We start from the raw sequence: 13,882 nt of genomic DNA, 5'->3' as shown, positions 1-13,882 counted from the left end.
GGATGCTGCAGGAAAGAAAGAGAAAAGAACTGAAGAAACTCCCAGAAGGACAACTATGCAGCACAGCAGGAACCGAGTGCACCGGGGCCAACAGGCGCAGGAAGATGAAAGGTTTCCGTGAGGGAAATTTCTAGGAAAGAAAGTCTTCAAATGGGATAGGTATGTGGAATTGTTTCTGAGAGGCAGTTTGTATTGCTGCTTCAGAGTGAGAACAACCAGCCAAAGATTCAAAAAAGGCAAAGCAAACGAAATGTGAAGCAATTATCAACTTCAATAAAAACAAAAGGTGTCCTAGAATATACTGTACTCTATACAGGAAATATATGTACCTTCACTTCTTGGTTCAACACTAAACATTTCCACACGAATAGTAAAAAAAAAAAATTCCAAGAATTGTCGTATCCTGAGAGAAAAGGAAAGATGCATGAAAGCATAGTCATCCACCTTAAAAGTCAGTCAGTAATATCTAAAATCAGAGAATGAAGATACCAGTTTTAACATTATGGTGGTAAAAACCTAAAGAATCAGGTTAAGATTTAAAAGTGTCTCTAGGAACTGAGATAGCAAGGGTTGGTGGGAAGAAGATAGGTGGAGATGTATCATTTTCATTGCAGGCTTTTTTTTTTTTTAAGCACACTTTGAAAGTTAAAAAGATACGACATGTGTCCCATCTTTGCATAAATTCAACAGAGTCACATACACTGACAGAGTGCTCACCCTCTGTCATTCAGCTTACGGTTGAAATGTCACTGAGTCCGTGTACGGCATCCACAGCATTAATAAGCTCCCGCCCCTCACCACACCAAGGTAATATACTGAGTTTTCAACAGCCCTCCATTTCCTGTCTGTTGTTATCAGAAAGGCTCATATTCCATACATGTCAAGAGATTAATTCAAATAATCTAAAAACACCTTGTCCCTCCCTGACCCCTCCTCTCATACGCTTACGCAGATCAAAGGGAATACATAGCTTGCTGAGCACATTAACACAGGTTTCAAAGTCAGCTATTTTACAGTGAGTAACGTTTTCATACAATTCCTTCTCTAAACTTCCTCCCAATTATGAAAAGCTATACACCAAAAACCCTCCCTTGTAAGTAGAGTAGAACAAACACAACTGCCCACCAGGACAACTGTACTACTGGTACAGTGCCATCAGGACAAAGCAGGCTCCTACCATCTTCACCCCCTCACTGGGCAAAGCTCAACTATTCAAATGGTACTTTGCACCTGACTGGAACAAAAAAGCACCATCAGTTAAAACTGAGCCAGAACACAGGAGTCCCATCGGGTTTGCTTTCCAGCTCTTAACAAACAGAAAGCAGGCAAGGTGAATTAACACCTGTACCTTGAAGGTGACAAGGAACATCGTATTCGATCTCATCGTGTCTCGATGGGCTTAAGAACAGAGTCCCATCCACCAGTGGGAACTGTTCAAACACGGGGAGCGCCCGGTGGCACAGGGCACAGTTTACAACATTTCTGTGGCTGGCACTGAGGGCCGCAAGAATGAACTTGCGCAGATCCTCGCCCTGGCCCATCTGGGCATCGTCTTCCATCCGCACGTGGAAAGTGTTCAACTTATGCCTGGGGATGTGAGTGAGGAGCTCAGAGAGGTCCAGCCGCCGCAGGAACTGTACGGGCGTGTCAAAGTGGCTGCCCCGGTGAATGGATAAACCAGCCGAACTGTAATCAAAGTGGGCGTTTCGGAACACGTGGCCCCCAGCCATGGCCTTTTTGTGGGGCTCAAGATGGATGGCGTTCTTTAAGAATTCCCCAAGGTATCTGGAGGAGCGGGGGCCGCTGAAGTGGGCAGGGGAGAGGATGGAGTAGCCAGTGGGCGGGGACTGGCCGGGGGAACCACAAGGGGAACGACCCCCGTAGGCCCCAGTGCCGACGGCCTTCTCCTGGGAGTTCTGCCGGTCCATGGAATGCCGGCGCGGGAGGTCATGGTTCAGGCCTTTCTGGGGCTTGTTGGGGGGCCTGCACTTCTTTGCCTCCTCCACCGCCTCGCCAGGTGGTCTCCCTGTGTTCTTCTCTGACCCTGACTTCTTCTTCTTCTCATCCTGCATCCGCTTCACCTGGTACCAGTCTGTGTCCTTCTTTAAGTGGCCCTGTCCACAACGGCAGGAGCAGAAGCGGAAGGCCAGGTCGTAGCCTTTCTTGGTCCACATGTTCTGGCGGCACTGCTTCTCGTTCCAGCTGCGAGCCCGGCCGATGCAGTTGAACTGGACCAGGATGCTGCTCTCCCACTCGTAGAAGCACTGCAGGTGCATCCAGGTGCTGTAGGGGCAGTGCTCGTTGTTGCACAGCACCTTCTGGTAGTCGTCCTTGTCCAGGTCCACCGGCCTCCCGAAGCTGCAGATCAGGGGTGTGGCACAAGGGGCTTCTGGGGAGAAACACAAAAGGAGAGAAACTCAGCACCCAGGACACAGGATTCGGCTGACACCAAGTCAGAGAGCAAAGCTACCCATCCTACATGATCCCACTCACGCTACAAGTACAATTTTTCTGATGTCCAGATTTCCACCACTGGAATGACACCAGGCATGATTAGACAACATTTACCATTTTCTCCTGGGATGGTGTTGTGCCAAGGGAATTTATGGTCTGACATTTGTTATCTGCTGAAAAACACACCAATAAGCTTCAAAAATTCCAAATCCTTCACAGCAGAAATGGCTGTATGTCAGTACTGGTAGCAGGGTAGTATGGGGCTTTCCTGAGACGTAGATAATGACAGACAGTTCCAGGGTTCTTTTAAAGACAAATCACTCCAGTGGACTAGGAAAATAATATGATGAAGCTACTTAACCAACAAGTTCACATGGTAGCTCCCAAAGGGCCTTCCAAGCCCTCAACCATGGGGTTTAGGTTATCCTGAATACCACAGAGGAACTAAAGAACAGACTGGTCTCACCCCCAATCCCTTCTAGAATGGCCTCGCACCTCATGGCAGGGGTGTGTGGACAAACTAATTGTTGCTCTAACAGACTTACACTGCCAGGTCATGGACTTGAACATGGGAATTCTCCAAAGCAATCAAGACAGAGAGAGGGAACACCACGATCTTGCTACCCGACCTAACCACAAGCCCGCGAATGTTTGTGGGGCCCAGCAGATTCCCAGAAAAGAGAGAAACATGGTGACACAAAGTAGAACTCACAACAGAAAAAAAAATATTTAAAAAAGTGGTCAACAGGAAGTACAGAGATTGGAATTCCGCTGGATCCCCATCACCTCAGTGACCACACTGTTTTCAGAAGGCCCATCTGGAGACCAGCACCACTCCCAGAGGGGACCCAGCAGGCCTGATCACAAAGGTTCCATGTGCCACGCTCAGCTTGCACTTCGTCTGTTGTGGCTGAGAAGCTAAATGAGGACTATGAGCCACAGAGCCCCTCGGTCTGAGTTGTTTTAGAAATCTCCCTGGTGGCAGTGTGGGACAGGCGGCTGGAAGCAGGGAGGCCAGCGGCAGGGGGAGGGGGGTCCAGAAATTCAGGCGTAAAATGACAAGCGCCTGGGCTGCAACAGCAGCAGCAGCAGAAGCAGCAGCAGCAGGTGATTCTCAGTGTTGCGGGTGGGCAGACGCCAATGGACTGCAGGGACAGGTTTGGAGGAAGACTTTAGACCGGCCCTCTCTGAATCTGCTACACTGGCAGAGCCTGTGCACGACTGAGGAAGAGAAAGATGTGGCTGGAGCGCAACAGAGCTGGGGCTGTCAGTACAGGTGTGGAGTCATGCACCCACGTATATGATATGGGGATTAAACCCCTGGACTGATGAGCTGGCCCAAAGGAAATGTAAAGAGTGGGAAAAAACCCTGGGAAGTGACACTAAGAGGCTGGAGAAGAGTCCCCCACAGAGCTCGATAAGGAATACACTGAGAATTCAACAGAAGACAAGTCAGGCGAGGATTCCGTCAGGGCAGCTGGGAAAGCTGTGAGAACGGAAGACTTGAATTGTCCCAGGAGTGCCAGGTGAGACTAGTGTTTCTCATCCTGCACACTGCTGACGTTCACAGCCCTGCTCTCTACCCTGAGACTCAGCAATAAGGAGCTCCCCCTGCAACCTGCCAGGCCTGCTTGTTTACATCGCAGCCACTTTGATGTGGCCGTGTGGCTAGGCCTCAAGAAGAACACAAAGCTAAGTGCTTGCTTAATACCAAGTATGTGCAGCAGACACTTCCCCCAAGCACACCTCCAGCCTGAGGGCAAGGATTCTGGAGCAGGTGAGTAACAGGGTGGGCCTCTGAACAGTGGAGGACCTCTGACAAGGCTTCTCAATCCCACACAGCCTGGCCTCTACACTCCAAGGAATGATTTCCTTCAAGGCTTAGTTCAAACTTACGTCTTGGCTGCTATCCCTCCCCCTCCCAATGTCCACACTGGAAAGGCATCTAAAAGGTACCAATTCTGCCCCGACTGTTGTGGCTCAGTGGGTTGGGCATTATCCCCCAAACCTAAAGCTGTCTGGTTCGATTCCCAGTCAGGGCACATGCCTGGGTTGCAGGCCAGGTCCTGGGTAGGAGGTGTATGAGACTCAACCAATCAATGTTTCCCTTGTACACTAATGTTTCTCTCCCTCCCTCCCCCCCTCCCTCCCTCCCCTCTCAGAAAAGAACATATATGAAGTACCCACGTGGATACCCACATGGATAACAGTGTGGGGACTGAGTTTGGAAGTGAGGTGTGCACTGGGTGGAGGAAGGCAAAGGGGGAAAACTGGGACAACTGTAATAACATAAACAATAACATATTGAAATAAATAAATAAGTAAGCAAATACCTTTAAAAAAAAAGGTGTCAGTTCTGTTGACTAGCTGTTTGACACGGAGCAGTTCCCTCACTTGCGAAGTGAGGGTGAAAAAGAACTTGCTCTCACACTTCAAATACAAAGGCCAAGGTAGCTCTACAGTTGTGATATAAACAATAGTCATTAATAAAAAATAATCCAAGAATAAACTTTGTGTTTCGCGCACTCACAGTGGCACGCCTACTCCTGCCCACTCCTGCGTGCGGAAGCACACTGCGACTGTGAAGCCACACAAAAACTCTGCTAAACTGTCCTCACCACAGCCTTCTCCCTGTGTGACTGGCTCCCCAACTAAATGCAAACTGCTCCAACATTTTTCCTACTTTTCCTATCTAATGTTTTAGACATACAATGGGTGTTTAGAAAGTAAGTGAATAAATGAATAATGCCATGTCTCTTTTTTAAATTTCCTAAGTCTTACAGTTAACCAAAACATACAGGAAAAGACTTTGTAACTCTAAGAAACAGCACTGGTGACATTCAAAGTGACACCTATAAGAAATAAGCAGTATTACATACAGAAACATTTGATTGCCTCCTGAAAGTTGTCTCAAAATTTATAAAACACCTAGCTCTTAAAAATAGCCGTACCACGATGGTATAAATGGAATCCACGTCGATGAGATACAACTAAACCTTTAATGGGGAAGTGGGGGGTGAGGGGCTGGGGGAGGGATCACATGTTCAACAAGGGCCTGTGTCACACATATCCCTTGGGACTTCAGTCTAAGCCGTAATGGCTTAACTAGGGATATGGGGGCCACGTTCCCTTACGCAGAGAGAGGCAGCACGGTTGCAAAAACGTATATAAGCCGTCCACAGTGCCTGTGTGTGCAGCGCCATCATCAAACATCCAGTCTCCGCTGCTGTTTCTCTCTGCCCCAGTGAAAACAGTCAGGCCTCACCTCCTGCTGGGCAACAATTTCAAAGTTTTAAGTCCAGACAACAGGATAACTAGACTGAGGTCACCAAGGAAAAGCCCGTCACTCTCCCCAGATCACATCCTGTATCTCACCCCCCACTCTCAGGTCTCCAAGCTCCACCTATGGAGATGACAGTGATCATTTATGCTGACTGCCCAACAAACCCAAACCCCTGGACAAACGCATTCACCCCAGCAGGTGCCCCATAAACCAGACAGTGCCATCTTCAGCTTTTTTTCCCTGTGAGATTGAATGTTTTCCCCCCTCTTAAAATAGCTGTAAGCATCACAAGCATGTGGGGGCTTTGGTGGTGAGAGGGGATGAGGCAGAGACCTGGTCCCATTACTGTGAAACTCCTTTTAGCGTTTAATAGGCGTCTTGTTGAAGGAAAGTGTGGCCCAGTGAGGCTCAGCACTCTAGGTGATGCAGTGCTGGAGGGAGGAGAAGAGGGGAAGGCTAAACCCCTGCAGAGCACAGCCCGAGTGCTCAGCTCCAGATTAGCTCTCCACAGATCTAGATTCAACCCTGGACTCTCTTTGCGGCAGGCCCTCACTGCCTCAAGCTTGCCATAACCTACGCCATTCTCCTTTGGCACCCAATTACCAAATGCAAATATCAGGGGTTCTGAACAACTCTTACAAGGACCTTCGCCATACAGTAATTCCTCTTACATGGAAACACACCCCTTGTTTGCTGAGCAAGTTCCCTTCAGAGTCTGAAGGGGCAAGAGGACCTTCACCTCCAGCTTACCGAGAGGCCTGAGAGCATGGAGATTGTGGACACAGACTCTGCAGCCAACCAGCCTAGGTTTGACGCACAGCTCTGCAACTTACTAGTTTTCAGAGTTTGCCAAGTCACTTAAGCTCCCTGTGTTTTTGTTGCCTTACCTGTAAAGTGGCAGAAAGAGCAGTACCTACACCTCAAAGGGCTGCCATGAGAATTAGAAGAATTAAGGCCATTCGAACAGTGCCTGGCATATAATAAGCACCATTTAGATATAAGCAATTATTGGAAGCCTTAGCACTTATATTACAATGCAGTGGTACCGCGGTACTCATCTTTAATTTGTTCCAGAACTCGTGAGGTGTGCTGAAACCGACTCATACAAATTCTAGCAAATATAACGAGTCCTCATCAAGCACAGTGCTGAAACGTTTTTTTCTCATCAAAATGCAACAAGTGCAGGGTTTGACAAGTACTGAATCCAACAAGTACCAAGGTGTGACTGTACTTGATGTGAAAACCAAGTGACTCTGAATGCATTTAGAACAAAGCTACAACCAGAAAGTGATCATCCTATCGCCACATAAACAGATGCAAGAAATACATTTCTTCCCCACAACAAGCAAGCACAAAATAATTTCCTAAATATTTACCGACAAGTTTTAAAGAAACAGAAGCAAAATTCTCTTCTAACCCTTTAAAGGTGTTCTAACTCAATGTCAGACAAATAAGTATATTGCCCTATATAGTTTTCAACCTAAACAATCTTTCCAAAGCCTAGGTAGCAGGAATTCGTAAAGCATGGCTGCATCTCATTCATGGGACACGTTCCTGAAGAACACACATAATTCAGAGTGACCACACCACAGCCCGGGGGTAGAGCGCAGGGAAGGCAGCCTGAGAACACAAACACCTGCAGTCAGTACTGTGCTGCTGCTTCACCGACGCAGACATCATCAGCATCAGCTCCAGTGTTTCTCAGCTGCACCTCACAGATGGACAGCACGGCACATCGTACTGTTTGGTCACACTTCTGTTCCAAAGTTACTGATTTTCAAGATGTTTTCAGCACCAGTATTAACATGCTTGGATATTTTGAAAGCTTTAATAACGATCTAAACTGTAGCAGTTATTTTTAAAATAACTCCACAAATTTCACAAAAATCCTGTTAGTTCTAAAAAAAACACAAACAAACCAAGAGTTCACATAATATTGCCAAGGGGTAGCAGGTTTTTCTTATTAAGAAAAGGTGATGCAGCCCTGGCTGGAGTAGGTCAGTGGATTGAGCTCGGGCTGCGAACCAAAGTGTCGCAGGTTCAATTCCCAGCCAGGGTACATTCCTGGGTTGCGGGCCATAACCCCCAGCAACCACACATTGATGTTTCTCTCTCTCTCTCTCTCTCTCTCTCTCTCTCTCCCTTCCTTCTCCCTCTAAAAATAAAAATAAATAAATAAATAATCCAAAAAAAAAAAGAAAATATGAGATGGCCTAATGCATAATTTGGGGAAATATGTTCGTTGAAACTTTGCACATAACATGAAGCTTCTATTAATATTATTTATGTCATTACTTGAAATTTGCATAATTCAATTGGCTTGTAATGGGCTCACACGGTACTAAGAAATAAATTAGCAGGCTGCACTTCCTCTTGCCCCAGCAGGACCCGGAGCCTGCTGGGTCACAGAGGACTGCACCACACCCCAACACTGCATGTACTGCGTTCACTCACCCTGAAGGAAAGGTAGGCCCGGGGGCTCTCAGAACCACAGCACAGTCTCTTAAGATGGGAGAAGAGCTCCAGGTTGAGCATATGTGTATGTACGTGTGCATATATATATGACTGCAGAGAAACTGTCCAGACCATTGTTAAAATGTCCCATTTTTAAAGACTCCAGAAAAGACCCGTGTCATCCTTCAGCACTATGTTCCAATTTGAAAGCATTTCCCTTCACTCTTCTGAAACACTACAGAGCTTGATTTATTGCCCTTGTCAACATCCTTCCCACCTTTGCCAGCACAAATATTCACACTGTGGCCATAATCAAAACTCCTAAATCGTATTTTTTACACGTGATCCCCATTTATCGCTTAAGTCACAGCACAGCATCCCCAAAACGGTGGCCAGCTTCTTCTTCCCTTGGCCAGCCCACAACGGTGCCTGGACACCAAAGGCCACAGTGGATTTGGACCCTTCCCCTTACATCTGCTTCCCACTGGCCTCAGCTAAAAAGACGAATGACTTTACCTCCTCCCCAGGCTGTCCAACAGGTAAGACATTTGGCTGCATGACTAACTGGCAACATGGGTCATCTGCAGACCAGGTACCTGTCAGAGAATGCAACCCTTACCTCACCAACATTCAATACCTCCCAAAAGTTCAACGGAGAGAAACAATTTTTAAGAAAGACTTCACAGAAGATGCCCACACACTCCCCTAGACCAGAGTTCCAGTGGGGTGTCTGCAGTGTGTCTTACTGGGCCAGTTGATGGTTTCTGCTACGAAATCCAAGTGTCTTTTTGGTGCATCGTGTACTCCCTGGTCATCCAGGCTTCCGCCCAGCCCCATTCATATATTTATTCATGTGGCAGGACCCTAGAGATGTTTAGGTATGTGACTCCTGTGCTAGATAAAAAATCTGTACCTCAGTTAAGGTAGGTGCCACACAGCTGGTTACCGGGATCACATTGCTTCACTCCCTGGAGACACTGCTTTTAATGACATGAGCAGACCTAATAAATCTGTTTTACCCATGAAAGGGTACTGTCATGGACATTGCTCAATATTTTACAATGTCTTAAATGGCTAAGTGACTGAGTTTTTCCTTTTTAAATTGACGGACACGGTAGAGCATACCACCACTTCTGTTTGCCTCTTCCCTCTGTGTGCTAGACATCTGAAAGCCAAGTCTGTGACCTACTTCTTGTAATGTCACAGGACATCCATTATTTTTCCTAATAGCATTGTCCCTATCACTAATATTCTCATATTTATCTTAAAGTATTACATGTATTTTTGAAAGCCACTTTATTTTTGGAAGGGTACAAAAGATCAAAACAAGAACCAATCTGCCACACCTCCTCCCATAACTTTCAAATCAACTTTGCCTCGTATGTATTAAATTCTGTACTTGACAGGTGCTAAGACCCTCCCCTCCCTCTCCACTTTCCACGGTCTGCCAGTGAAGGGTGAGGAAGGAGGAGGAGCCCAGCACTGAGCCACTGGTCCCAGGAGCCCCACAAACATAACCCCCTTCCTGCAGGGCTACTGTCAATGCCAGCTCCCCCACACCCTGCGGCACAATCGCGAGTCCCTGAAGGCGCTCACCTCACCAACCCACATCCCTTACCCACTCCCCCTTGGCTCAGCTCCCTCGGCTTCAGACTCGGCTATTCATTCCTGGGCCTCCATCTGTTCCCATGTCACCTGCCTTCTTTCCACTCGTCTCTCTGACACCTGTCTTAGGCTGGCTGCTGTGGCTCCATGCTCCGTCAGCCAACAGAGCTGCCTCAGTCCTCTTTGCCCCACCTGGTTTTAAAAACCAAAACCACAGTATCACCTCATGCAGGTCAGAACGGCTGTCATAAATAAATCAACAAACAACAGTTGGGGAGGATGTGCAGAAAAGGAAACCCTCGTCTCCACTGGTGGGAATGCAGACTGGTGCAGCCACTGTGGAAAACAGTATGGAGGGTCCTCAAAAAAATGACAAATGGAACTGCCTTATGAACCAGGATTCCACTTCTGGAACTATATCGGAAGAAACCCAAAACACTACTTCAAAAGAATATATGCACCTCTATGCTCATTGCACTGTTATTTACAACAGCCAAGATCTGAAGAAGCCCAACTATCCATCAGCAGGCAAGTGACTTAAAAAGCTCTGGTATATAAAGACAATGGAATGTTACTCAGCCATAAAAAGTAATGAAATCTTACCATTTGTGATGGCATGGATGAACCTAGAAGGTATTATGGTAAGGAAAATAAGTCAGAGAAAGAAAAAAGCCATATGATTTCACTTACATGTAGAAAAACATGTAAGTGAAGAGAAAAACAAATAAAACAGAAATAGACTCATAGACACAGAGAACAGACTGACGGTTGCCAGATGGGAGAGAGGTTGGGGGGAACAGGTGAAAACGGTGAAGGGGCTGAGAAGTACAAATTGGTGGTTACAAATCAGTCACAGGGATGTAATGTAGAGCATGGAGAATGCAGTCAATAATATTGTAACTACTATGTATGATGCCAGGTGAACACCAGAAATACTGAGAACACATTGTAAACTATATAATTATCTAACTACTATGCTATACACCTGAAACTAATACAAAATAATATTGAATATAAACTGTAATTGAAAATAAAAATTTAAAAATAAAAAAATTTGAAGAAATATTGATGTGACAACTTAATAGTGAGAGTAACAGTATTTATCTGGGCTTTATTAATGGCATTAGCAATTATAATGGTAATTTATTTTCATAATAAGAAAAAGTCCTATTGGTAAACTAATTCTATAATGCAATCATAAGAATTACAAGTAAATTATATTTCTTAAATATAAGAATAATAAGAAAAATTATATATACATACATAAGAATTCTAAGAAAAAAGTTTATAACAGATGCCAATTGAAATAAGGCACATATATTTATACATGAACATAGTTTATTATCTATGAATAACTAGACATAACTTTATCCACGTGATTTTATAACCGTGTACATGTCTACATGTTAATATACACATGTCTACTCTAGATGCATTATTTCCACAGTGAACAAAAAAATCCCTGCATTTTACTATCACGTGCAGAAAATCCAAAATGCTCTTTCATTGGAAAATTGCTTATTATCTTCTTACAATTTTTGCAAACAGAAAACTATGAAATAAAAAGTAGAAAAGACAAGGGCCTTCAATTTATTATACACCCAAACTAGACCTCAAAAGCGAGGTATGTTTTTGCTAACCAAGTTCTTTAACAGTTAAAGTTCAACCTCATGGTCCACTGCAAACCCCAGCCATTTCTGGCCTTGTTGACAGTTGCCAGGAAACAACTGTCTCCTTCAGAGGCTGCGCTTTCTCCTGTCCCTGCACCTCCACTGGGAACTCTGACCACAGTGTCTAGGACACGCATCAGCCCTACCTCCCTGCTTGGCATCCCCACAAATCCAGTGCATCTTCTCCTGGCAGCGACACAGGATTTCGAAGCCTGCCGGTCTAGCAGGCTTCCTTCATCTTTTGTCAGACACTGGAGTAAACAGAATGAAGAAAATACAGGAAAGTACACACAAATGAGTACTTGGGAACAGAAAACAGTGATAACACTCTGTGCATAGAGGTGATCAGCACTCCCAGGTTCCTCTTTTCTGCTCCTGGAACGAATCCAGGACCATCAATACAGGACATCACAACCACGAATTTCTTCTACCATCACAACCAATCATGAAAATGGCGAAAGTCTGCCATCTGCAAATATTATAGATTTGAGCCAGATTTTTTTTAGATCAGCATGTGATGATAAAGTAGACTTAACACCAATATATTAGGTATGGAACAGTAAATTTTCTGAATCATTACAGTAAAAAAGTCATATGTAAGATAATGTGAGTACTTGACTGTAGGTCACTAGAGACCTAGACATCTGCAAAAAAATACTATACTAGTTACATTCCCAAAATACTTTAAAAGCTTAAACCATAAAGATAAACTTCGCATAGGAAAAGACATTTATCAGGTCACTGAGTAAGTCAGTTTTCTTAGCAGGTTTATTGTATATTATTGCACCCCTCCCCCGCAAAAAAGCCTTCAGATTTTCCAGGATGCTAATAAACACTCATTTGGGTAAATGTATGGCTTTTTAAAAACAGCTATCATTTAATAAGAACCCTGTTCTAGGAGCCATCATAAAAACCACCAGGGTTTGTCTTATGGTTATTAAACATTTACTACAAAAGAAGATGCATGCAGTCTGAAAACTAGCTAATAACAACCAGGTGCTAATCGATGTAAGTCAATTCAAATGTTTCTGAACAACTGTTACATGCCCAGTGTGGAGTGCAGTGTTTAGCATAGGGCAAGGGAATCAAACTCATTTTCACCAGAGGCCACATCAGCCTTGAGGTTGCCTCCAAAGGGCCGAATGTAACTTTAGGACTGTATAAATGTAAACACTCCTTAACTAGGGGCAAGGAGCTCAGTGCAACCACAGGGTAGAAACAAGGTGCCGGGCCAGATAAAACAAGGTGGAGGGCCAAAGTCAGCCCACAGGCCTTGTGTTTGCCACCTGTGACACAGGGGATGCAAATGATGAGTAAGATCCTAAGCTGTAGTACATTCCTATTTCTTACACTTTTTTTGAAAACTGGACACTTTATATAGCATCAGGTGGCAACTCTGAAAATCAGTTCCTTCTAATCACAGGATATGCTATTGGTGCTGTTGTTTATTTAGTAATTTCACTGGACTAATTCTGTGAAGTCTGTTATTTAGGCATGGGCAACCACCGAAGTGTCTACTCAGCTTAGTGGTCAGCTAATAACTGGACTGAGCAGCTCTGTAGGGCACTGGGCCACAGAGAAATGCACAGCACTCACCCTAAAGGAAAGGTAGGCCCGGGGGCTCTCAGAACCACAGCACAGTCTCTTAAGATGGGAGAAGAGCTCAGGTTGAGTATATGTGTACATATGTGTACATATATATAACTGCAGAGAAACTGTCCAGACCGTTGTTAAAATGTCCCATTTTTAAAGACTCCAGAAAAGACCCGTGTCATCCTTCAGCACTATGTTCCAATTTGAAAGCATTTCCCTTCACTCTTCTGAAACACTACAGAGCTTGATTTATTGCCCTTGTCAACATCCTCCCACCTTTGCCAGCACAAATATTCACACTGTGGCCATAATCAAAACTCCTAAATCGTATTTTTACACATGATCCCCATTTATCGCTTAAGTCACAGCACAGCATCCCCAAAACGGTGGCCAGCTTCTTTTCCCTTGGCCAGCCCACAACGGTGCCTGGACACCAAAGGCCACATTGGAGTTGGACCCTTCCCCTTACATCTGGTTCCCACTGGCCTCAGCTAAAAAGACGAATGACTTTACCTCCTCCCCAGGCTGTCCAACAGGTAAGACATTTGGCTGCATGACTAACTGGCAACATGGGTCATCTGCAGACCAGGTACCTGTCAGAGAATGCAACCCTTACCTCACCAACATTCAATACCTCCCAGAAGCTCAATGGAGAGAGATAATTTTTAAGAAAGATTTCATGGAAGATGTCCACACACTCCCCTAGACCAGAGTTCCAGTGGGGTGTCTGCAGTGTGTCTTACTGCGCCAGTTGATGGTTTCTGTTACGAAATGTAAATCCAAGTGTCTTTTTGGTGCATCGTGTACTCCCTGGTCACTCAGG

The 13,882-nt window shown here is 45.2% G+C and overlaps 1 protein-coding gene across 2 annotated transcripts in view; it reads right to left on the bottom strand.

Annotated features, from left to right (window-relative positions):
- HECA (hdc homolog, cell cycle regulator) overlaps positions 1-13,882 on the bottom strand; it is a 45,385-nt gene that overhangs the window by 13,350 nt on the left and 18,153 nt on the right. For both annotated transcript variants that reach the window (XM_045843766.1, XM_045843765.1), the window contains exon 2: positions 1,349-2,389. In XM_045843766.1, coding sequence (XP_045699722.1) covers positions 1,349-2,389 — 1,041 coding nt within the window. The remainder of the gene's footprint in view (positions 1-1,348; positions 2,390-13,882) is intronic.

This window comes from Phyllostomus hastatus, unplaced genomic scaffold, assembly GCF_019186645.2.
Source record: "Phyllostomus hastatus isolate PE091 unplaced genomic scaffold, TTU_PhHast_1.1 phas_contig_40, whole genome shotgun sequence".
Taxonomy (NCBI): Eukaryota; Metazoa; Chordata; class Mammalia; order Chiroptera; family Phyllostomidae; genus Phyllostomus; species Phyllostomus hastatus.
Note: the sequence above shows the minus strand (reverse complement) of the source record. Positions and strands in the feature narration are given on the sequence as shown.